We start from the raw sequence: 24,060 nt of genomic DNA, 5'->3' as shown, positions 1-24,060 counted from the left end.
GCTTTGGGGTCTTTATTGTACAGGGCACACAGACCCCCTGGTCACGTAAGCGTCCCCTCTGGAAAGAGGCACTGGTAGCATCAAACCTGGTTCACAGTTGCTCACGCAGATGAACTGCAGTTCGTTAGGGAGATTACAATCTCTTTCCTACCCATGTGGCTTTCAGCATTTGCTCACCCAGCTCTTCCCCTCCCAGGTCTTCACAGTGGTTCTTAGTTATTTTTCTGTGTCACTGCGCCTGGCTGCGAGAGAGGCTGCTTCACAGGACAAAGCAGCTCTGTGTGCCCCTGCCCCGGTCCCACGCAGCCTGGCTGACGCACAGGGAGGGCCCAGTGGCTGCAGCCCTTGTGGTGATGGTTGTGGTGGGCGCTGCAGGTCAAATTCATCACCTCTCCTCCTCCTCCCCGCTGCACTGGGAAGCAGCAGCATGGATCTGAACAGTGGCACGGTCTCCATGCAGACCTGGGGGCCCTGGCTACTCCACATGGACATGGGGTCACTCCATCCTGCTCGGGTTTCCTGGTGGAGTGAGACCTTCTCAACGTGCTGCACTGGAGGCTGGGGCTTGGTCTTACATCAAGGCACATGGAGCCATGGTACAAGTGGTGTTCCTCAGGGGCTGGTACTGGGACCAGTGCTGTTTAACATGTGTTGATGACATGGATAGCGGGAACACAGTGGGATTGAGCGCCCTCAGCAAGTCTGTGGCTGATTCCAAGCTTTGTGGTGTGGTTGAAACACTGGAGGGAAGGGATGGGATCCAGAGGGGCCTGGAAAGGCTGGAGAGGTGGGGCTGTACAAACCTCATGTTCAGCAAGGCCAAGAGCAAGCTGCTGCCCCTGGGATGGGGCAATCCAAACAGAGGCTGGAAAGAAAATGGATGGAGCAGCCCTGAGGAGAAGGACTTGGGGGTGTTTGATTTACGAGAAGCTCACAGGGATGCTGGAAAGGAAGGGACTCTTCATCAAGGACTGAAGCGATAGCACAAGGGGTTCACGCTTGAACAGGGGAGACTGAGCTGAGCTCTTAGGCAGAAGCTCCTCCCTGTGAGGGTGCTGAGGTGCTGGCACAGGGTGCCCAGAGAAGCTGTGGCTGCCCCATCCCTGGCAGTGCTCAAGGCCAGGTTGGACACAGGGGCTTGGAGCAAGCTGCTCCAGTGGAAGGGGTCCCTGCCTGTGGCAGGGGTTGGAGCTGGATGAACTTTAAGGTCCCTTCCAGCACAAACCACTCTGGGGTTCTGGGGTTCTGTGAATTGCCAGGGTGAGCCTGGCAAAGCTGCTCATTGCTCCATGTGATGCACAGGCAGAGCAAGAGCAGGGAGTGTGTCAAACCATGCTCTCTGCTGGGAAGGAAATGTGCTCGGTGGAAATGCACTGATGGGAGCCAGCTTCCTTAGCTCAGCCGTGCCCTGACCAGCCGCTGGGACAGGTACGTGCCACACCACACGTAGGCATGGAGAAGGGGCCACCTCCAGCTGCCTCCATGGCTCTGTGCCGTGTCACAGGGGCTCTCACCCCATGCACAGCCCCTGCATGTGGGACCACATCCCTGCTGGTGTTGTCACTGCTCTCCAGCTCCAGAGCTGCCTCATCCCTCCTCAGAGCAGCTCACCAGAGCGTGGCCCTGCTCCCAAGAGCCGAGTTCCCATGTGCCAGAACGCTGTACATGGACTGCTGCGGGCGAGGACAGGTGTGGAGGCACCAGCCAGAACCAGTGTCAGCTCTTGCCTTTGATCTGCTGCCCAGTGTGGATGCGCCCAGATCTGTCTCATCCTCCTGGAGCAGCCAGCTGAGGGCTGGAGCTCACCTAAGCCAGCAGCTGATGCGCCCCAGCACCTCCGACTGGGAATAAACTGCAGCAGGATCACAGGGGAGCTTATGGAGGCCCTGGTGAAGAGCAGCTCTGCTGCTCCAACTGTCCCATGGGGTCTGCTGCCTTTCCTGTGGGGAACCTGGAGCTCTCCGTGGGGTACCATCACCCGCATGGGTGTTTGCAGGGTCAGACACGAACCCTGCTGCTCTCCACACCAGTATTTTAGTCCCAAGCCCACAGCTCTGCCCAGGCTCCGCTGTCCTGGTGCACATTTTCGGGAAGGCCGCATCCTCACTGAGGAGGTGTCAGGTGAGTACCTGCAACGGGAGCAGAGCCTGGGCTGGGCTGCAACGGGAGCAGAGCCTGCCCCAGCAGCCCAGCCGCGGCTGTGGCTCTGCCGGGTGCGAAGGCCCGAGGTCAGCCCCGTCCCAGACCTCGAGTAACGGCACCGCCAGGAGAAAGCTGCACCCCCCCTGCAGGCAGCGGAGCAGCCCTGGGGTGCAAAGCAGAGAAGGGCCGAGACTGGGAAGGGGAGGGGAGCCCCGAGCTCCCGCAGGCACCTGGGGCGAGGCTACGGTCCCGCAGCAGCCAGCAGGAGGCACGGCCTGGCAGAGCCGGTGTCAGCAGCTCCCTGCGCCTCAGGGACACGGAGTCAGAAGGACCCAGGGTGCTCAGGCACTGAACAGGCTGCCAAGTGTTCACACCCTGGGGACGAGCCCTCAGCGCCATGGGTTAGGGGTGGCCTCGGCAGCGCTGGGAGCGGTGGCACCGGATGCTCTCGAAGCCCCTTCCCGCCCCGCTGTGCCCCGGGTCCCTCTAACGCCCCCCGCCCGCCGCCATCTTGTGCCGCCGCCGCGCGCAGCGCCCGCCCCTCCGTGGGAGGGAGTGTGTCCCGTGACCGCCAGGGGGCGCCGCGGGGCGGGGCGGGCTTGCGCCGTTGCCGTGGTGATGCCATCAGGACCCGCCGACGGCCGCCATTGGGTGAGCGGCGCTGGGGGCGCGGTGGCGTCAGGGCGGGCGCGGTGACGTCAGGGGTTGAGGGGCGGGGGGTGGTGGCTGTGGAGGGAGCGGGGCCGGGCCGGGCCGGGGCCGGCGGCGGAGGTGAGCGGGGCCTGCGGGGATGCGGGAGGCGGCCGGAGCCGGCAGTGGGCTCCGGAAGGAGGGGCGGGGGGGACGGGGCCCGGTGTGGAGAGATAGGGAGGGACACGTGGGGTGTGGGTCAGCGGGGATGAAGGGGGCTTTATGGGGCAGTGGAGGTAGCAATGTATGGGGCCCAGGGGTGTGGGGGACAAGGTTAAGGAGTTATGGGGCAGTGGGCGTAGCGGTATGTGGGGGCAGGACGTGTGGGACTGGAGGTGGAGGTATGTGGGGGCTATGGGCTGTAGGGCAGTTGGGGTAGGGTATGTGGGGTGCAGGTGATGAGAGGGTTGACCAATGATCACAGGGGGTGTGGATTAGTGGGGCTAGGGGTGTGAGGGGAGGGCAGGGACAGGGGTTGTGGGGCACTGGCGGCAGGGAGGAGGCCGGGTGTGGGGCAGAGGGGCAGCTGAGCTGTGGGGTGGTGATGACGGGGCAGAGGCTGGGGACAGGACTCGCTGTGGGTGCAGGTTTGAGGAGGGGATGCATGGGGGCTGTCCGAGGGAGGGGGTGCAGAGGCCGGCAGAGCTGGTGATGTGGGGCTGAGGGTGGAGGAGGCGGGACAGGGGCGGGGGGGGCAGTGATTTGCAGGGGTGGGATAACAGGGGCACATCGGTGACTTTAGGGCTCAGGCTCATGTTACTGCATGGGAAATTGGGGAAGATGGGGGACGGGACACGGCCCAACCAGGGGAGGCTGTGGGGGGCAGGATGGGGCAGTCTGCCGTTCTTCTGTTCCAGGGGCAGGGTGGCAGAGGCGGAATTAGCCAGGGGTTTTAGGGTGCCAGTGAGGGGCACTGCTGGGGTGTGGGGCTGGAAGGAGGCGAAGCACAAGGGTCAGGATGACACATCAGTGGTGCATCAGGCAGGGGGCTGCTTGAGGACAAGGGGTCTGAGAATCCTTTTCTTATGCCTCGTATCTCCACTTTGTGCTGCTGCTTTCCCTGAGATCCCAGATAAATACGTTTAGTACTTCTGCCGTGCTTTTTTCCACCTATGAAGTAGGGGCCATGCTGCACTATTAAATTGTGGCTCTGAAGCACCTGAGACTTCTGCATGAGGTCGCTTGTCCCATGCTGTGAACACTCATAGCTGAGTGCAGGAAGGTGGTACCTGCATGCTGGCTGGGTTGAGTGTAACCCTTCATTACCTTTGAAAGCACTGGTAAAAAACCTTAGGTGGAGGAGTATGCAGGAGTAGGTGGTAGGACTTGAAGCAGAACACCTAATTTTCTGTCAAGGTACTCTCTTCTTTTGTTTTGTCCTGCCAACCTGTTGCAGTTTTCCCTTCCTTGTTGGCTATCTCCAAGCTCTGTTGTTATAACCAACTAGGATCATGGAATAGTTAGGTTTGGAAAGGACCCCAAGATCATCCAGTTCCAACCCCCTGCCGTGGTTCTGTTGTTACATTGAGCTGTTCCTCACCAGATGAGTTTTGACCTCCCCTTTTCCAGGTGGTCAGAAGGCCTCCTGACCTTGCTATACTTCCAGACGTTTGTGTGCACTGACTGCACCTCAGGTGATGTTTAAGAGCCTTTCTCTATGATCATAGAATCATACGATCAGAGAGCCTCCAACCTGCTTAGAAAGCCAGTGAATTAAAGTTCAAAACCTATTTATGAGGTAGGTGTGTTTTAGTGTCCCCAGATGGAAACTCAAGGCATAGCAGGGAAAGGCAGCTGAAGATGCAGCTTGTCAGCAAGGCAGGAGAGAATACACCCCCCACTGTGATGATCCCATCTATGCTCTTCCCAAAGCATGTCTGTCACTGACTGTATTGTATCTGCAGGGCTTTAAACAGCGTCTGGGTGTAACTTACTCAGCCTTGGCCACCTTCTCCTTTGACAGCTGTGTTGGGAGGCCCCTTGCACACAAATGACAGTCATGTCTGTGGGCAGGAATCGGTCTCTTGAGCCTTCCAGTCTTGGGAAAGCACCTTTCAATGGGCTGGGGGTGGGCAGAGAGAAGCAGGCTTTGGATGTGACATAGGGTCTGGGTATTGTCCATCATGGTGATGCAGAGGGACCCGAGTGTGGAAAGGATGCAGTGGCGGTGGGAGTCTGAAGGCTGGTAGCAGTGTTGATCTCTTGAACTGGTGACCTGGTTTGAGCAGCCCACATCCCATTTCTACTCCTCCTGGCCCTCCTCCTGCCATCTCTCTGTGCCATCTCCCTGGCTGCCTTCAGTGGAAAATCCCTTTCTTCTCCTGGTGCAAACATGCCCCGGGCTGTGCTGAGGTGGGAGTTTTCTCTGTGACTGTGTGATGTGTCAGCCAGGGATACAAGAGGAAGTGTTGAGGAGGGATGTGCTGGCAGGTTCCCTCTGCACCCTGCTGAGCTGGTGCGAGTATTGCCTTGTGTGTGGTGGTGATGGGGCATGCCCTGGCATTTAGCTGTGAGCAGGGCAAGGTGAGCCAGTAATTCAGTTCTGATGCTCAGCTCTCTGGCAGCAGCAGAGTGCTCTGCTGGGTGATGGGAGAGAGCTCAGGGTGTGATTTGTGCACTCCCAGCGCGTGATTCATGCCCTCCTTGACAGTGTCAACGTTTCACTTTGTTCCTGAATCAGGGACAGGCTTTCATGCTGGTGCAGGGGAAGAAAGCACACTCCTGATGTGCCAACGGGGTTGTAAAGATTTTATTACTGTCTCACCAGGAGGGTTGAAATCTTTGGGTGTTTAGAAAAAACACCTTCTGTTTTGGGAGAGAACCTGCTGTAGCTTCAGTGTCCCGCTGTGAAAGTGGAGCTTCTGCATGTGGGTTTATGGCCCTCGTTAAAGCAGAGAGCTGGGCGCTGGATCTGTGCTTCCCTCCCCAGATGACCTTTGGGGAGGCTTGTCCTGGCTCAGGTCTGAGCCCCACTGCCTGTAAAGCTGGCACAGCCACTCTCTTCTCTGCCCATAAACCCAGGGCTACCGCTCTCTTCTCTGCCTGCAAACCCAGGGCAGTCATGCTCTTCTCTACCTACCAGGGCAAACACTCTCTTCTAGGTGGGAACTGTTTATCACAGGTTTATCACTGACCACAAGAAAGAGCCATGCTCATGCAGATGATGCTCCAGTGCAAAGGACTGAGCTATTGTTGTGGTTCTCACATTCATACCCTCCCCTGGACATACCTGGGCTGTTGATGGTGTAGGAAACTCTCTACACTCACACTCGTGTGCTGGGAGCCTCAGCTTCTGGGGCAGGGAATTTACTTCCTTTTTCCATCCTCTTCTGAGCAGGTGTGGGTGCTGTGGCAGACCCAGGAGGTGCAGGAGGCTGTGCAGAGGTTGTGGTATTCACTCTCTGCCCTGAATTTGCCCCCCTTGCCTGCTGAGGCACCCCTCTTGCTGGGTTCACGGTCAGTGTTCCGCTGCTTTGTGCATCATGCTCTGTTGGAGATGCAGTCCCGAAAGGGGCTTTTCTGTTGAGTAGGAGGAGCCACTAAGCTTGGGTAATGTCAGGCAGGGTACAAGGGTTCAAGTAGCATCATGTTCACAACATCTTTATTTAATATGTTAGTCCAGTTAGTCTGCATAACTGTGTCTAAAAATAGAGCGCATTTTCTCCAAGTCCTCTAGTTCAAAGCCTCACAAGCCAGGTTTTTCTCCCCAGCCTTGGTCTCTTAATGCTCTCCTGAGCCTGAAATTCTCAATGTATTTGCAAAGTTATCAGGAAAACCAAGAAGAGTGAATGAACTCTGTCAAATCCTCGAATTTCCGCCACTGAGAAGGAAGTTTAAAGCTGCAGTACCTTTCTGGCAGCCTTTTAAAGGTGGATTAAGCAAACTGAGTAAACAAACCACCTTACAGCCGCCACACACCTTTTTGCAGCATCTGCTTCATGCATTGTCATAAAAACTCAAGGTCACTGGCCTCTGACCTAAGGCAAAGGTGTTCAAAGCCTGGTGAGGGGTTGGGGCTGGCTCTGTTGGGAGTTTCCTTCTCCTCCCCGGCTCACAGAAGCTGTTGGAGCTCTGGGAGACGCTGTGAGGGACTCACCCCCGCCTATGGTTTCAGCATGCGGTAGAGGGAGCGTGTGTTTAAATTGCAGAGCTGTTGTTGGATCCAGCCCAGTTCTTCCAGCAGCATAAATATCTGGCCTTCAGCACAGCCCTGCGAATTCCCCTTGCGTTCTCTTGCAGATTGCTTCAGTCTTCAGCTCCCTATGCTGACATGGTAACTGAAGAGTGGCTTTCAGCGACAGGCAGACAGGGGACAGCGGCTCCGGAGAGGTAACCCTTTCCCTTCCCTCTACCAAAGCATTTATCCTACCTGTGTTTTTAAAAACCTGGGAAAGGGGAGAGCCTAGGAAGTGCAGCTTGCTTTCAGCAAGCTTTCCTTTTGTCCATGAGCTTAAACTTGCTTTTTTAAATTTAAACTTTATGCCTTATTTTTGCTCAGTTTTAATGGATTACACTTAGGAGTATGCTGCGAGTATCATAGTCTAATCCTGTTCTTCTAAGGCAGCTGTTACTGTCAAAGTGCAATGACCTAATATTTGGTTATTTCACTGGTTTTTATGACTGAAGGTGGCTGTTGTAGACTGGGGAGGGCACATGAGATGAGGGACTGCATTTGGGTAACCTCCCGATCCAGACATGTGATCTGGCAGCAGTGCTGATACTGTCTATCACCTTACTGTGACAAAGCTGAGCGGGTTACAGCAGAGCTGGGCAGGGAGTTTGAGGACATTGTCCTGCCCACAGACCCCTGAAATGATGCCCAAAAGCCTTCACTGCAGTCACCCTGCACCCCTATGCTGCATGTAGCCTCTAACAGTTCTGTGGCTGTCTGTGTGTACGGGGGAGTTATTTTTGCTGCAATACACATCTAAGGTGTTCAGCTGGACAGAGATGTGGTTTTCTGTGTCAAGTTGGTGCAACTGTTGTGCTGTCTCTGTTCTGGCATTCGAGACATGGCCTTCCAAGGATCTTTGCAGCGTGTGGAGAGGATTTTGTAATGAGCCACATGAGGCTTTGCTGACCAGAAGAGCTCTGTTGTACGGAGCTGCTTACTGATGTTAATGGTCTCTGTCCCTGCAGCAGTTTGCCTGATGACAAGCATGTATCTTTGTACAGTACGTCTGTTGCCTTTTGGTGATATTTTGTCTGTAGCTGTTGAATTGTGAACTGTAAATCTGCAAATGCTCTTTTAGACACAGAATTAGAACCACCAGAGACCCCCGGGCTCCTGCGTGCAGCAGGACCTGACACATAAATGATTTTTTAGCTGGGTGAGATGCTGTTACAGTGGTTCTGCCCGAAAGGTAGAAAGGTGCTACCAGGACCCAGCCTTCCTTGTCCTGACTGAAATCTGGGAGATGTTGGTTTATTTTGTGATCTGTATTAGCTCTTTTGCTTTACAGCAGGAACAGCTGCCCATGCTCATACCCACAGGTTTGTTCAGGCTGTGTAGCTGCTTTCTCATCAGGGACTGCAGAGGAAGCTCTGCTTTTCTAGAGGTGTCACCATTCAGAGATACTCTGCTTACCCCTGGAATAATCTTGGAGACTCTGGGGAAGCCTAGACAAGCAGAAGTGATTTCCATAGCGAGTACAAGGAAGATTTTTCTGTAGAACTTTTATTTTATTTAATTTTATACTCTGCAATGTGCTTGTGCTGGCAGAATACCTCAGAAATGACTTTCCCAAAGCTGGGTTTAAAGTGGAACAATTGATGCCAATATGAAGCCTTTTGATCATTCCCCAGAATGAATGCTTTGGGCATTCACTGGAGCCCTCCAGTGAACCCTACCCAGGGTTCACTGGAGCCCTTCTTGGTTGCAAGAAGGGTTTAGAGCAGAACTGACTCGGGATGTATCTTACTTTCAGGATGAGATCTTGAAATGCTCTAATGTTCCTTGTTAGGGTCATAGCATCTGAAAATGTGTGTCTTCCAAGAGCTTGTGCACATCTAAGATCCATTGAGTCAGATCTTTCAAATCGGCTTTGCAAAGGGCTCCAGAGTGTGTGTTGAGGTGCTTTCCAGGGATCCCCATGGCCAAGTTCTGATCAAAGGTTTGGGGTTTGTGCAGGCTGTGGTTTGCAGGGAATCCTGACTGGGGAGGAGGAGATAGAATGAAAGCACAAGACAGAAGCACAAACACTTCTTGTGGTGCTGAGTCAAGCCAGAGCACGTATCTGAGGCTTGTGGAGAACAACAGCCAGATAATGTCTATGCTAACCAGAACTGTTGCCCTCATGCTGCATTCTCTGGTTTGCCCTGGTCTGGGAGCTGGCATTTGGAATAGCAAAACCCAGAACATGCGCATTCAACCCCGTAATAGAGATGTGGAATGGAGACAGGGAACAGTTCTGGTGGTTTAGAATGGCAGATAAGCTTTCTTACCTCAGCTGATAGGGAAGCATTTATTTGATGGCCTGTTAAGACAAACTTTACTAATGGATGTCTCATTAGGAAGTGCTTGGTCAGGCCGAAGAGAGGATGGGTGAGATGGCTTCAAACTAAGCAGTGTTTTGTGCAGCCACCTCAGTGCTGGGAGCCTCAAATTCCTGTCCTGCCCCATTTCTTACAAATGTTTTCTTTTAAATCAACTCTTGATTCCATCTTAATGCCAGTCTGGAATATTTCTGAAAATGCCTAAACCTGCTTTTCCCCTTGAAGTTGTTTCTATGGATTCTGTTGGAGCTGTTGGACCTTGAAAGCCCATGAGGGCTGATGGTCCGTGGGTTCCCATGACTGTGGCGTGTTGTGGAACTTAAGGACATTGGAATCTCTGGAAAAGGGTTGTTGATGAGCATGAGCTAGAGCTGTTGGAACACTCTGAGCTCCCAGGAGCTGGTTGACCTGGTTGTGTTAGGAAGTGCTTGTTGTGGGCTGTGGACTTCGCGTGCTCTATCTGTACCCACAAGATGATGCCAAAGACATGAGCATGTTGTAAAAGATGCTAGTGCTTTGTTCACGTGTTTTGGGGTCTGCAGCCTGAGATGGAAATCCAACTGGGCACACTGTGATCCTCTAAAGAGGTGGAAATCCAGATGGTCAGAGCACACTGGGATCCTCTAACTGGCAGAGGAGTCTTGGCAGGATGCTGCTGACACGATTGCTGCTTGGATCGCGGCTGAAAACACAGGGAAACCTCCTTCTGCATTCAGCTCTGGTTGTGTGAATGTAGCCAAAAATAGTCGGGAAACATCATTCCCCTGTAGTTCCCTAAGAGGCTGTTGAACTAGTTTGTGTAACAAGGCTAATACAATGTTCTCTGGGGTTTTCTGTACGGAGATGTTCACAGTCAGACTCCCTCTTTTTCCTTGCTCTGTGGTTAAAATAGGGATGCAGCAAACACAGTGATTTGTTCCTAGGCCCTGCTGAATCATCTGAACTTGGGCCTGAGCATAATTGCTCACTGTCAGCCACATCCTGCGAGCAGAGCAGCGTGCCCAGGGTATTTTGCTAAGGTCTACAAAACCAGTAGCACTGTTGTGGGAGTCCACATGAAAGTGTAAGAAAACCTGTATATAGGCTGGAGGATTCTTGTCTAGTTGTGGGGGTTTTTACTGTTTAGCCCAGAGATCTAAAATCTCTGACACTGCAAAGAGAATCAGACATGGAGTGGTTTGGGTCAGAAGAGACCTTAAAGCTCACCCAGCTCCAACCCCTGCCACGGGCAGGGACCCCTTCCACTGGAGCAGCTTGCTCCAAGCCCCTGTGTCCAACCTGGCCTTGAACACTGCCAGGGATGGGGCAGCCACAGCTTCTCTGGGCACCCTGTGCCAGCGCCTCAGCACCCTCACAGGGAAGAGCTTCTGCCTAAGAGCTCAGCTCAGTCTCCCCTTGGGCAGGTTCAAGCCATTCCCCTTGGCCTGTCCCTACAGGCCCTTGTCCCAAGCCCCTCTCCAGCTTTCCTGCAGCCCCTTTAGGCACTGGAGCTGCTCTAAGGTCTCCCCTTCAGGAGCCTTCTCTTCTCCAGGCTGCCCCAGCCCAGCTCTCTCAGCCTGGCTCCAGAGCAGAGCTGCTCCAGCCCTCGCAGCATCTCCATGGCCTCCTCTGGCCTCGCTCCAACAGCTCCACGTCCCTCTTGTGCTGCTGCCCCAGAGCTGGATCAGGGCTGCAGGGGGGGTCTCCCCAGAGCACAGCAGAGGGGCAGGATCCCCTCCCTGCTCTGCTGCTCACGCTCTGGGTGTGCAGCCAAACACACAGTTGGCAGAGAAGTTGTCTTGCTACTGATTTTGTGGGTGTTTTCCTGGATCTAGGAGCACTGGAAGCCTACCAGTAAACCTTACTGGGTATTTGGCTCCAGACAGCAGCCTGCACACACATGTGTATGATCCAGCGGGATGCACTGGCTGGCTGCTACTTTTCTACCCTTCATTGCTTTTCTGGGGAGGTGATTGCCCCATCCAGACACTGGGGTGACACTTGCTGGTGTCCCAGTAACACTCTTTGGGGGAAACCAGAGTCTTTCCTGGTGCCTGCAGCACTGCCAACCGAAGGCCTTGCTCGCTGCCAGCACTGCTTCTGTTTGCACTTGTTCCACTTGCTGCTTTCCTGGATTTCCATTGAAAAGTCTGTAACAGCCTGTGCCCACTGTTTGCCTTGGGAAGTGGTGTTGCTGTTCCCATGAGCTCCTCCCTCGTCAGCCCTGTTCTATAATTACTGATGTTCCTGAAACTGGATCTTTCCACATGTCCTGCTCAGGTTCAGGACAAGGGGTCTGTAAGCAAAGAGTGTCCCGGAGTAAAGTGTGAGGGGACTGCAAGAAGTGGAAAGTATCAGCTTACAGTGGTGTGGTGGGTTCTCTGAGCTGCCAACCCCCTCACCTTCGGGATGGTAAAGGGAATATATCCCAGACAGCTTCTGTGGTGCTTCCAGAGACAGGAACGTGAAAGCTGACACTTGTGGGACAGCAGCAGAGGCTGCTGGAAGAACATTAATGGGGGCCACTGGGCTGGGTTGGTGGGTCCCTACCAGGAGATGGGAGCAAGGTGTGGGTCCAAGGGTCCCTTTAGACCCTCAATCATCACCGCAGCCCCATACAAGCTGCTCTGTGCCTCTCTGCCAGCTCCATGTATGCTGTTTGCAACCCTGTTCCCCAGGCATTGCCAGGGCTTCACAGCCACCTCTGCCATGAAGCCAGTGCACCACTGGAGTGCAGTGGGATGAGCCTCTCTCCTTACCAGGCTTAATGGTCTTCTCAAATAGCAGCACTTCAATGAGTTTCCAGCTCTGAGCAGCCCTGGTGGTGTCACCTTTCTGGTACCTGCTTGTCTCCTGGCTGTGGTCCTTGTTCCAGCAGGTCAGACCCATGTTCCCCTCCTGCCCATGGGTGTCCTGGGCTGTTCTGAGCTGGCAGCAAACCAGAAATACTGCTCAACAATTGCCAGGAGGAGATGTGCTGGTTTATTTAATCCTGGCAACACTCGGTATCGGAACGTACAACAGGAGAAGGGGGTCACGAGCGGTGTGCTGAGCTGAGCTGAACGGGGCTGGGCTGGGCTGGGCCAGGCTTGGGAGCGTGACTGCAGACAGGTGTCAGAATCCATAAGACGGGAATAAACAATGACACTTGGCACTGATGGGTCCGAAACATGCCGTGGCTGTGAGCTAATGCAGCCTCAGGAAGGAAGCACTCGAAGGCCTGGGTTTGGTTAGTTTGGGGGTGGGGATGGGATTGTTGGGGGTTTTGATGATGATGAAGGAAATGGGGGATTTGGGATTGATGGAATAGAGGTCATGAAGGAGGACTTCAGAGAAGAGCTGACAACTGCTCAGCTCTTCACCTCCCACCATCCTCTTACCCCTTCTGCTAAAGGCAGCTACAGAGGTGCTCAGAGGATGAAGAGAGCAGGGATTCCCTCCAGTGGGAAGGTGTAGGGCTGATTCCTAGGAAAGCATTAACCCTCTCCCAGATCCTGAGCACATCTATGGAGCTGCTGTGCCAGGGATGCCTGCAGCTCCTGGAGGATGAATTAAAGAGCAGAGCAGCCTGGCAGACTCCCTTCTGCACATGAATTCCTTGCCCAAAGTTTGATTTGCTTCTGGTTTTACCATACCTCTTGCTTTCTGAAGAACCTCAGCACAGGCAGGAAAGCAGGGAGTTCGTTTTGGAGCTGTGATCTGGTTTTGTGGACAGCAGCAATTGTGGTGCAAGGAAAAGAAGGATCAGCGAGTTTTGTAACCTTTGTAAGTTTTGTTTTCCATTCAGTGTCCAGGAAGTGGGTGAGTTAAAACATGTGGTAGATGTGTGATTCATTTTGGCTGCTCAAGGCAAGTGAGGGAATCTCCTGCACCCTCTGTCACGTGTTCCTGAGTTCCCTGAGCAGCAAGAGGGCAATAGCAGCTCTGGCAGCACCCTGCTGCTCAGCCTTCAGGGCTCGTGCTTGGTGAAGCGCAGCCAGCACTGGGGAGAACATCATGGCACTGGGCTGGGGCATGGTACAATGCCTGAGCTCATGCTTCAAGGGGAAAGTCTGGCCCTGACTGACAACACTGGCCAGGGGCACATGGAAGGATTCTTCCTTGCTCCCTCGAAGAGTTTACTTCTGCATGTTACTTGAACAACCCCAGCAGCGCTCCAGGCTTGGAGAAGAGTGGCTGGAATGCTGCTTATGGAGAAGGACCTGAGGACACTGATTGATGGAGGTGAACACGAGCAGCTTGTGCCCAAGGCAGACAGGAAGCCCCCAGCATCCTGGCCTGTACCAGCACCAGTGCGGCAGCAGGGCCAGGGCAGGGATTGTGCCCCTGCACTGGGCACTGGTGAGGCTGCACCTCGAATCCTGTGTTCAGCTCTGGGCCCCTCACTACAGGAGAGACCTTGAGGGGCTGGAGCGGGGCCAGAGAAGGGCAGCGGAGCTGGGGCAGGGCCTGGAGCACAGTGTGATGGGGAAGGGCTGAGGGACCTGGGGGGTTCAGTGTGGAGAAGAGAAGGCTCAGGGGGGACCTGATGGCTGCCTCCAACTGCCTGAGAGGAGGATGGAGCCAGGAGGGGCTGGGCTCTGCTCCCAAGGAACAAGGGATGGGACAAGAGGAACCGGCCTCAAGCTGCACCAGGGCAGGGTTAGATGGAGCTGAGGAACAATTCCTGCCCCAGAGGGTGCTCAGGCATTGGAACAGGCTGCCCAGGGCAGGGCTGCAGGCACCGTCCCTGCAAGTGTTCACACAGCGTGGAGACGAGGCCTCAGTGCCATGGGTCAGGGGTGGCCTGGATGGGATTAAGGGGCTTTTCCAGCCTTGTTGATTCTGTGATTCTATGTAGTCTACCTTGAGGCCTGTGAGTAAGGAAGGAAGCACTTAGGCAGTAAGTGCTGCTGAGATCTCATTAGCTCATGATCTTTAAGAAACCAAAACAAACATCTTCGGTGCACTCATGTTACCTTTCCTGTGTTGCAGCATCTGCTTAGCTCTTATTTGGCTTTTGCTGGTAGTAGCTGATGTCAAGGAGGAGGAACAGAAACAGGTACTTGGTCTGCAGCTATCGGAAGCTGTGACACATCCCAGGGGATGTCCACAAGCGATGGCCAAGGAGCAGCAATCCCATTTTGTTTATGGCTTCAGTTCAATGTCTCTTTGTGGATTCATGATGTGCCGTGCGTCACGGGAAGCGTACAGAGGGCTGTGTTCTCATCTTGCCCCTTCCAAAGGGATTCAATTCTGTTGACTGGGAATTTGGCTAAAACTCCAATCCAGAGGAATACAAACGCAGGCTGGAAGTGCTCCTGTGGTAAACTGGTTCCCTTCGCAATTCCTGGCAATCTCTTTTCCAGTAACTTGAACAACTGCTGTGAGCGGGTCAGCTCTGACTTGGCCCTAGGGAGGTTTGGACCTCTTCTTTGGCACTTTGCTTTGCCTGGAAACTCCCATCTTCCAGGCTGGGATCTTACACTGGAGGATCCTCCAGCTTGCAGTGGGGACTTGGGCAATCCCATCTGGGTAAATACATTGGAAACAAATGGATGTCTCTTGGAGGGGAATGGGAGCGTGTGTCCTGACCAGTGAGCACACCAAAATCACCCCTTGTTCGAGCTCACCACCAGTGCAACTACACTTGGGTTAAAGATGAGATCTTTCTAATGACGAGCACTTCCTTGCTCTTGCTCTGGGGCTGTCTGGCTGCCAGCACCTGAGTGTCTGTGTCAGAGCACACGTCCCCATCTTGTGACACTGCACTGGGACAAGAACACTGGAGAGAAACCTGGTTTCTTTCCTCCTCCCCGTGTGCCATGTCTCTCCCCCGTTCCTGCTGTATGGTTTAGCTTGGCATAGATGCCAGCTCCTGCTTCTAGTGAAGTTAAACCTGTTGCAGTGCTGTGTGCAGCGTGGGAGCAGGCATCTGCCCAAGCCCAGAGCCACAAACAGCCCCAGTGCTGCTGGCTCCAGGAGGGTGGCTGCTGCCTCTGCCAGGCTCAGCAAAGCTCCTTGGAATGGGGACTGAGGCAAGGGCAGAGCAAGTCATGAGATGATTGCCCTCTTGCTCATTTCCATCCTGTGGAAGAGGAAAGGAAACAGCTCTGCTGGGTTCTCCAGAGATGCTTGGGAAGGAGTTCACATTCCGTATCCCTGTTTCCATCCTCTTTCCATGGCTGCCCTGTAACAGCTGATGAACAGGAAAAGGAGGTGGCTGTGTGCTGCAGCTCAAAGCTTTGGGCTGTGCTCTGGCTGGTGCTTTTTAGCCAAGGGGAGGAGACAGTCATCCCTCCTCTGGCTCCTTCTGCTTTGCAGCTGGATGTGAAGGCACCAAGTGGATGGGGTGGTTCTGGGGCTGAGATGGGCCCTTTGGCCATCCTCTGCCATTCCCAGCACCATCCCACAAGGACGCAGGGCTGTGCCCCTGCTCAGAGTTCAGCCAAACCTCTGGGGAGCTCTGGTTTCCCAGGACCCAACCCCCTCTGCACCCCAGGGCTCACAGGAGCAGAGGAGTGTGTGTAAAACCTCAGCCCAGCCCCACAGCCTCCATGTGCTGCCCCTGGCCCACAGGGGAGGGCTGGCTCCATGCTGGGGGGTGCAGGAACAGCCTGTGCCCTGCCTCTCACCCGGGCGGTGGCTGCCTTGGCCCCAAGGCAGGGGTGCAGCCTCCTGTGTGGAATCAGTCCCGTTTCCCCTCTCTCCTCCCTGTGTGTGTTTAGAAAACAGGGGAATGGCTGAGGGAAGGGCAGGTGTGCAAACAGTGCTCACAGCTTCCCTCTGGCCAGGCCCCTGCACTCTTGGCCTGCAAGGAGATACTAAAACAATACATTCAGAGCCTTCTGGTAGAAGCTTTTCTCTCTCTCGCTCTGTCTGCTCTCAAAGGGTGGGATCCAAATCCTTCTCTTTCCCCTAATGCCTGTATTTACATGGGGAGTTCAGCTGGAGCCTGGCCTTGCACCCTCTGCTTTCCCCCCTCTCAGGGCTGCACACCCATCTGCAGGCACCCTGACCCCAGCACAGTTTTGGGGTTGCTCTGGTGGGTTTGGCACTGTAAGCTGGGTGTTGCAGGCTTGCTGCCACCCTGGGGAGGGCACAGCCCTGGGTAGGTCAGGCGGATGGAGGACAGTGCCAGGGATGCCACTAATGCGCTGTGTCCACCTTGTTCCAATGGCAGTTGGGGTGAAGCAGAGGGCTTCATCTGCACTGGGTTTAGAGCAAGTGCCCTGTGCTGGGTGCCAGAGACAAAAGAGAGCTGCTAAGAGGCTCACGAAGCTGCTGCAGGCTGTGTTTTCCACTGTAGCCCAGTTTCTCCTGCCGCCAGCTTCCCTCACTAACTGCTCTTCCAGGCACAAGCATTTTCCTGATGTTTGTATGTTCATTTATATATAGCCTTCAGACCCACGGAGCTCGTTTCCCTCCGTCTCCCATGAATTGCTTTTCCTGCCGTGTCCCACTGTGTGGGATGTGTGAGAGGAGGCCAAGGATAACACAGCCCTTCAATGGTCCCTCAGTGCTCTTGTGGAGGCAGAGGGAGGGAGTGCTCTGCCCTTGTCTGAGCACCCCTCTGCCTGCTCCTGCTGCTGCTGCTGCTGCTCCTGCTCCTGCTCCTGCTCCTGCTCCTGCTCCTGCTCCTGCTGCTCCTGCTCCTGCTCCTGCTCCTGCCCCTGCCCCTGCCCCTGCCCCTGCTCCTGCCCCTGCCCCTGCCCCTGCCCCTGCCCCTGCCCCTGCCCCTGCCCCTGCCCCTGCCCCTGCTCCTGCTCCTGCTCCTGCTCCTGCTCCTGCCCCTGCCCCTGCCCCTGCCCCTGCCCCTGCTCCTGCTCCTGCTCCTGCTCCTGCTCCTGCCCCTGCTCCTGCTCCTGCTCCTGCTCCTGCTCTGGAGGGGTTCTGGCTGCCTCTAGCACAGCTCTCATGGAAACAAAGCCATCTGCCCTGCACCTGGAATTCCCACTGTGGAGGGGAAGAGCCAAGCCCCTCTCCTGCAGGAGCCCCAGGCTCCAGAGGTGACTGGTGTCCTGGCTTTGGGACATGTTTGCCTTCAGCCTTCGCTTGCAGGGTTTGCTGGTGGCTTTCCAATGAATCCAAGGAGCTGGCTGTGGCGCAAGCTCCAATGTGAGGCTATGCTGCAGGGGGAGAGTGAGCCCAGGGAGTCTGGGGTCACTGCTCCTATCCCCTGTCAAGCCCAGTGCTGTGGTGTTGGCTTGGGCATGGGTCACAGACTGTCCTGGTGCTTGGAGGTTGATCCTGTGTGAGTTCCCTGGGAGTAGGTTACTCATTCCCTCTGCTGTGGGCTCGAGGATGCTGCATCAGTTTAACTCATGCAAATTGAGGCTTTCCCGGTGGAAAATGGGTTTCAGTGGCTATTTCTCCACTTAAAAATAGCTCCTTTTAGGAATTGGATGTGACTTCACATAAACTGGGCTTGAGGTATTAATTAAAGCAAGAGTCAGTTTAGGAAGCAGGATGTGGAGGTAAATGAGCACTGGGATGTAGAGGCATGAGGTGGATGCTCAGGCAAGATCCAGCATGGATCCATAGGAGGGAGATGGGAACTGGGGATGCACCATTCACACAGCTTGAGTTTTCTGTGGGCTGTTTGGGAGGGACTAAGGCAAACAAGGAGCGGAAGCGTGCAGGAGGGGGGGCCCCCACAGGAAACCCGGGACTGGGACACAGGCTGGATTGTGTGGCTGTTGTGATCACACTGCTTGAGCAGAGCCCAGCAGCTGCTCGGAGCAGCAGCCACACGTTGAGCCCAGCTCTTGGCACTGGAGCCAAGGCCAGTTACAACACGACAAGTGGAAATAAACACAACTGGTGGAACTGGCAGCGCTGGAATGGGAAGGAGCGTGACAGGAAGCATCAGGCTTGCAGATGGCTCACACAGGCCAGGGGCTCTCAGCCACTGTCGGCTCTTAACTGAGCCTGGCTCTGCCAACATCTCCCACCCATGGGCATGGAGCTGCTGTGCCCTGCTCAGCTGCTGCCCCCCCTCCAAGCTCTGGGGGTGGAGGGTGAAGGCAGCTCTATCTGAATCCTTCTGGTGGTGCTGGTGCTGTCAGACCAGCCTCAGCTCCCACTGTGCCACCCCAGGGTGCTGGCTGCTCAGGGGGACATTGTCTGGGGCAGTGTTCCTGCTGTGGGACTTCCAGGTCCCTGCGTGGTGCCTGGGCTGGTTTGTGGTCTGGGCTTTAAATACAGCTCCAGGGAGCTTCTGCTTCCTAGAGGCCTGCAGAGTGCTTATACCCGAGTGTAAAGTGACCTCTAAAGGTGCTGCTTGTCTCCCTGGGTTAAGGAGGGAAAGCAGAGGGGGACGGTGTGGTGCCACACTGCCCTGCTGCTGGGGTGCTCAGTGGGTGCTTTCTTCTCTGTCCCACAGGCTAACAGGAACAGCCTGGTAGGGTCCATCTCGAATAGACGCGGATGATGCCAGAGCTATGACAGCGATTGCAGTCTTGGCACTGAGGGGTGATCAACTATGGAACAACTACAGGAGGAAGTACCTGAGGTCAGGGAAGAGGAGGAGGAAGAGGAAGAGGCAGTGATGGTGGCAAGCGGAGCCTCAGACACAAGTGGAGGACCAGACAGCTCACTGCCTTCGAGCAGCTACACAGGTGGGTGGAGCCCTGGGAGCATCCAGGCACCCACATGCCCAGCTGCAAGGGCAGAGGACCTGCCCCTGAACAGGGTTTGATGGCTTGTTTTTAATCTCTCCCCTTTATGAAAAGAGGCATCGAGAGCCAGCTTAGGGAGAGGCTTAGTTCTTTCTGTGCAGTCACTGCACAGCCATTGCCAGAGAGCTGGGAGATGGAAGCTAAAAGGATAGGGAGGTAATGTGAGGGGACTCCCAGGGTGCCTGAGGTGCCACTTCCTGAAGTCCCCAGTACAAACTGATTGTAGGAGCTGGAGTGGGAAGATCTGTTGCTGCTGAAGATGCTCCTCGAGAGCCCTGGGCATCCCAACTGGGCAGCCCTGTGCCAACTGCCTGCCAACTGGGGATTATAACATTGCTGGTTGGATTTCATTGCCTAGACACGAATGCCAGAGGGGAGAAATCAGCACTGATTTGATGTCTCTCACGTTGGGGGCACTTCTGGCTCTGTGCTTGGCATCTGCCTGCAGCCAGTGCCTGATCTCAGACGTTAACTGCCCACTTGCAGTGCCAGTGGCAGGGTGGGACAGTGCTGGCCATCCCAGTTGGACAGAACAGTGGGTTTGTGGCTGCAGCCCCAAGGGATGTACCTGTTGTGTGCTTGCAGACCTTTCGCAGAGCTCCTCTCCCTCCCTGTCGGACCAACTGCAGGTGGGCTGCGAGGAGGCGGCGTTGGGAGCGCTCAGCGTGGAGTGCAGAGTGTGCGGAGACAGAGCCTCGGGGTTTCACTACGGCGTCCACGCCTGTGAGGGCTGCAAGGTGCGTGCGGGGCTGGGCCAGGCAGGGACTTGGCCCCGGGGCCCATGGTATCTTCAGACAGCAGATCTGCAGCAAAACAGAGATGCAGGATTGAGTGAGTGTAAAAGCTTAGAACCATGGAATGGTTTGTGTTAGAAGGGACCTTAAAGCTCCTCCAGCTCCAACCCCTGCCACGGGCAGGGACCCCTTCCACTGGAGCAGCTTGCTCCAAGCCCCTGTGTCCAACCTGGCCTTGAGCACTGCCAGGGATGGGGCAGCCACAGCTTCTCTGGGCACCCTGTGCCAGCGCCTCAGCACCCTCACAGGGAAGAGCTTCTGCCTTAGATCCAACCTGAACTTCCCCTGTTTCAGTCTGAACCCATCACCCCTTGTCCCATCACTGCAGTCCCTGATGAAGAGTCCCTCTCCAGCATCTTTGTACCCCCTTCAGACACTGGAAGCTGCTCTGAGGTCTCCCCACAGCTTCTCTTCTCCAGGCTGAACATCATTTGCAGCCAGTGTGGAGAGTACAGGCAGACAGATAGTGGCCTGGGGGAGGCAGCTGAGATGTGTAAGGCCTAAATCTTGCCCCATCATGATTTACTTTGGAAGGCAAATCTGCCTGTCCCCATGGGGACCCTGGCTTTGCTGTTAAAGATGCTCTCTGCTGCAGCTCAGCAGTGAGCCGTGTGTTCATCCCCCTGGGATCACTGGCCGCAGCTTGGATGCGCCTCTGAAATTCTTTCCCCCCCAGCAGATGCCAGTGGGGCTGCGTTGGGCCCAGGCCCTGCCAGACATTCCTGCAGGCTGGGGCTCGCTTGTCCCTGCCTCCCTCTCTGCTGCAGAGTCACTCCCACAGCTCCCAGCACCAACCCAGAGCCCTTCCTCTGCAGCCCCTTCTCCCACCACACAACTTCTCCTTGAGGTGCAGACTCTGCTTGTGTCAGAGCCCCAGGGCTGCTCCTCCCCACCCGCCTGAACCCCCATGAGGCTCCTAAGGGTAAGAACCCTGCCTTGCCCCAAGCCAGAGGTGCTAACGCTGCTGTTCCCCTCTGTGCCACCCACCTGCAGGGTTTCTTCCGCCGGACGATCCGCATGAAACTGGAGTATGAGAAGTGCAAGAGGAGCTGCAAGATTCAGAAGAAGAACAGGAACAAGTGCCAGTACTGCCGCTTCCAGAAATGCCTCTCACTGGGAATGTCCCATAATGGTGAGTGTCGCTGCTGGGTGCCAAGGGGCCACCTGCCCTCCTGTGAGGGGTCTCTATGTGGCTTTGCTTTAGCCCATTGCTGTCATCCTGCTAAGGGGATCATCTTTCAAACACAGTGCTTGGAGACTCTGACTCTTCATCCCCTTCTCCACAAGAAGGGGTGGTTTGTCCCCATCGTGCAGGCTGGCTGGTGGCACGTGGCTTTCCCTTATGGGTTGGCCCAGAGGCAGCTGGACACACAGATTGCTCTTCTGTGCTGGGGTTTTCAAGCTTCAGGTGTAACCATCTTGTTCCTGGGCAAGTAAAGGTGTTTATGTGGGGAAAGGGGTTTGTGTGAGAGCCCAGAGGAGTGGGGATGGGAGCTGGTGTGAGGCTGTGTTGGAAGGAGTAACCAGGAGCAGTAACAGCTGGTTCATGAAGGTGTCAGTGCAGGAGGAGCTGCATCCCCAGAGAAGCATTGTGCTGGTGTTCACCAGCAGACTTCTGTGGTGGCAGAGCAGATGCTGCTTCCCTGGATGCATCCCCTGGGATCACCCCCAGTGTCCTGACCCCTGGTGTTGCCCCCCAGCAATCCGCTTTGGCCGCATGCCCGAGGCAGAGAAGAGGAAGCTGGTGGCAGGGCTGACAGCGAGTGAGATCAGCTGCCAGAACCCGCAGGTGGCCGACCTGAAGGCATTCTCCAAGCACATCTACAACGCCTACCTGAAGAACTTCAACATGACCAAAAAGAAGGCGAGAGGTATCTTGACCGGGAAGGCCAGCAGCACCCCAGTAAGTTCCCTCCCCAGGGCAGGCAGGGTTGGCCATGACCAACACGGGGGGCTGTTCCCTGGGGGATCCTGCTGTAGCTGTTCCCCATGCAGCAGCTCTCAGCTGCAGCCAGATGGGCTCTACAGGTCCTGCCCCTGGCTGGGCAAATTCCTGTTCCTCTGCAGACTTGTGCTGTTCTGGGGGTGAAGATTGCCCCAGCAGGAAGAGAACAGCAAAGGGACAGGCAGACAAATGCAAGTGTCCTTGGCAGAGCTGGTATCTCGAGTCCCTGCAGCATGTTCATAGAATAGCTTGGGTTGGAAGGGACCTTCAGAGGCCATCTAGTCCAACCCCCTTCAATGAGCAGGGACGTGAATGTGTTCCTAACTGCTTGCTTCTTTTTCAAGCAGCCTTTTGTGATCCATGACATGGACACCTTGTGGCAGGCAGAAAAGGGGCTGGTGTGGAAGCAGCTGGTGAACGGCATCCCCCCCTACAAGGAGATCGGGGTGCACGTCTTCTACCGCTGCCAGTGCACCACGGTCGAGACTGTGCGGGAGCTCACTGAGTTTGCCAAGAGCATCCCCAGCTTCATAGGCCTCTACTTGAACGACCAAGTGACTCTGCTGAAATACGGGGTGCACGAGGCCATCTTTGCCATGCTGGCCTCTATCATGAACAAGGATGGGCTCTTGGTGGCCAACGGGAATGGCTTTGTGACCCGGGAGTTCCTGCGTAGCCTGCGCAAGCCCTTCAATGAGATCATGGAGCCCAAGTTTGAGTTTGCAGTGAAGTTCAATGCGCTGGAGCTGGATGACAGCGACCTGTCTCTGTTTGTGGCTGCCATCATCCTGTGCGGAGGTGAGCGGCTGCTCTTGGCCATGCAAGTGTCAAGAAGAGTCCTCCTGTACTGAGAGGTGGTTTGGGGTGTGCTGCGGGACCTGAGCTGCAGCTGAGGGGTGCCGGAGATCAGCCAGGGGTGTCTTAGGGGGATGGGAGAACAGAACAGAACAGTTCCAAAACCAGTGCTTGTTCATGGCAGTTGATGCCTGGCAAGCTTGAACTGAGAGCAAGGTGTGTAGAGTCAGAACAGTTTGGGTTGGAAGGGGCCTTAAGATCATCCAGCTCCAACCCCTGATACAGGCAGTGATGCTTCACACTAGACTGTGTCACCCAAGGCTCCATCAGCCTGGCCTTGAGCACTGCCAGGGATGGGGCAGCCACAGCTTCTCTGGGTACCCTGTGCCAGTGCCTCAGCACCCTCACAGGGAAGAGCTTCTGCCTTAGATCCAACCTGAACTTCCCCTGTTTCAGTCTGAACCCATCACCCCTTGTCCCATCACTGCAGTCCCTGATGAAGAGTCCCTCTCCAGCATCCTTGTACCCCCTTCAGACACTGGAAGCTGCTCTGTGGTCTCCACGCAGCTTCTCTTCTCCAGGCTGAACAGCCCCAATGTTCTCAGCCTGGCTCCATACAGGAGGTGCTTCAGCCCCTGAGCATCCTTGTAGCCCTCCTCTGGACTTGCTCCAACAGCTCCATGTCCTTTTCATTCTGGGGACACCAGAACTGTATGCAGTGCTGCAAGCGGGGGTCTCACAAGGGCAGAGTAGAGGGGCAGGATCCCTTCCCTTGACGTGCCGCTCGTGCTGACCAGCAGTGAGAAGTGGCACCTCCTTGTATGCTGCTGTGGGATGTGTTGGCTGAGGGCGCGCTTCCCCTGGTGTAGCTGCTGGGGCTGGAGCCATGGTGGGTGGGTTACAGTCCCCGTCTCCCTTTTCCCAGGAGGAGCAGGTGCTCTGGAGGGCTCCACCGTAACCCTGCAGCTTCCTCTCCACAGACCGCCCCGGGCTGATGAACGTGAAGCAAGTGGAGGAGATCCAGGATAACATCCTGCGGGCGCTGGAGTTCCACCTGCAGTCCAACCACCCGGATGCCCAGTACCTCTTCCCCAAGCTGCTGCAGAAGATGGCAGACCTGCGGCAGCTCGTGACAGAGCACGCCCAGCTCGTGCAGAAGATCAAGAAGACAGAGACCGAGACATCTCTGCACCCTCTTCTGCAGGAGATCTACAAGGACATGTACTGAGGACCTGTTATTTATGCAAATGAAGCCATGATTCCCATCGAGACTCTTTGTACAGAAACAAAGAAAACCTTTTCCCCCCACGTCTTCCATTTCTTCTACTGGAAACTCTTTTCTACGTGACCCTGACGTACGGTACATAGGGCGAGATGCCACCAGCACCTCCTGCTAGGCCCGGGGCTCCTGTTAACACACACTAACAAATGTACAAAGGCAAACCATAAGCTACAGTTTCCGTTACTACAGCCCAGCTCTTCAGCTGCTCCTTGGAGCGACCACGCTGTTTACATGGTGGGGGTTCCAGCAGCCTGGGGGTGGTGGGAGATGGTGTGGTCA

At 55.4% G+C, this 24,060-nt stretch overlaps 1 protein-coding gene across 5 annotated transcripts; it reads left to right on the top strand.

Moving 5' to 3' along the window:
* The first annotated feature begins 6,084 nt into the window (after window positions 1–6,084).
* On the top strand, window positions 6,085–23,811 carry PPARD (peroxisome proliferator activated receptor delta). 5 transcript variants are annotated; one of them, XM_061349385.1, is made up of 8 exons: window positions 6,085–6,288; window positions 7,072–7,161; window positions 18,671–18,905; window positions 19,551–19,702; window positions 20,753–20,891; window positions 21,460–21,662; window positions 22,049–22,502; window positions 23,480–23,811. In XM_061349385.1, exons 3-8 carry the CDS (start codon window positions 18,770–18,772, stop codon window positions 23,725–23,727), a joined length of 1,332 nt encoding a protein of 443 aa, XP_061205369.1. In that variant the 5' UTR covers window positions 6,085–6,288; window positions 7,072–7,161; window positions 18,671–18,769; the 3' UTR covers window positions 23,728–23,811. The 5 variants fall into 5 exon arrangements, with proteins under 5 accessions (XP_061205369.1, XP_061205372.1, XP_061205368.1 ...); XM_061349388.1 differs by lacking the exon at window positions 6,085–6,288 and having other exon boundaries at window positions 6,934–7,161; window positions 23,425–23,661; XM_061349384.1 differs by lacking the exon at window positions 6,085–6,288 and having other exon boundaries at window positions 6,939–7,161.
* The last annotated feature ends 249 nt before the right edge of the window (window positions 23,812–24,060 follow it).

The sequence above is a fragment of the Neopsephotus bourkii genome, unplaced genomic scaffold (assembly GCF_033783945.1).
Source record: "Neopsephotus bourkii isolate Nb327-2 ecotype Australia unplaced genomic scaffold, CSIRO-AGI_Nbou_v1 NB_414, whole genome shotgun sequence".
Classification (NCBI taxonomy): Eukaryota; Metazoa; Chordata; class Aves; order Psittaciformes; family Psittacidae; genus Neopsephotus; species Neopsephotus bourkii.
The sequence above is the reverse complement of the archived record's forward strand: the minus strand, read 5'-3'. Positions and strand labels throughout refer to the sequence as shown.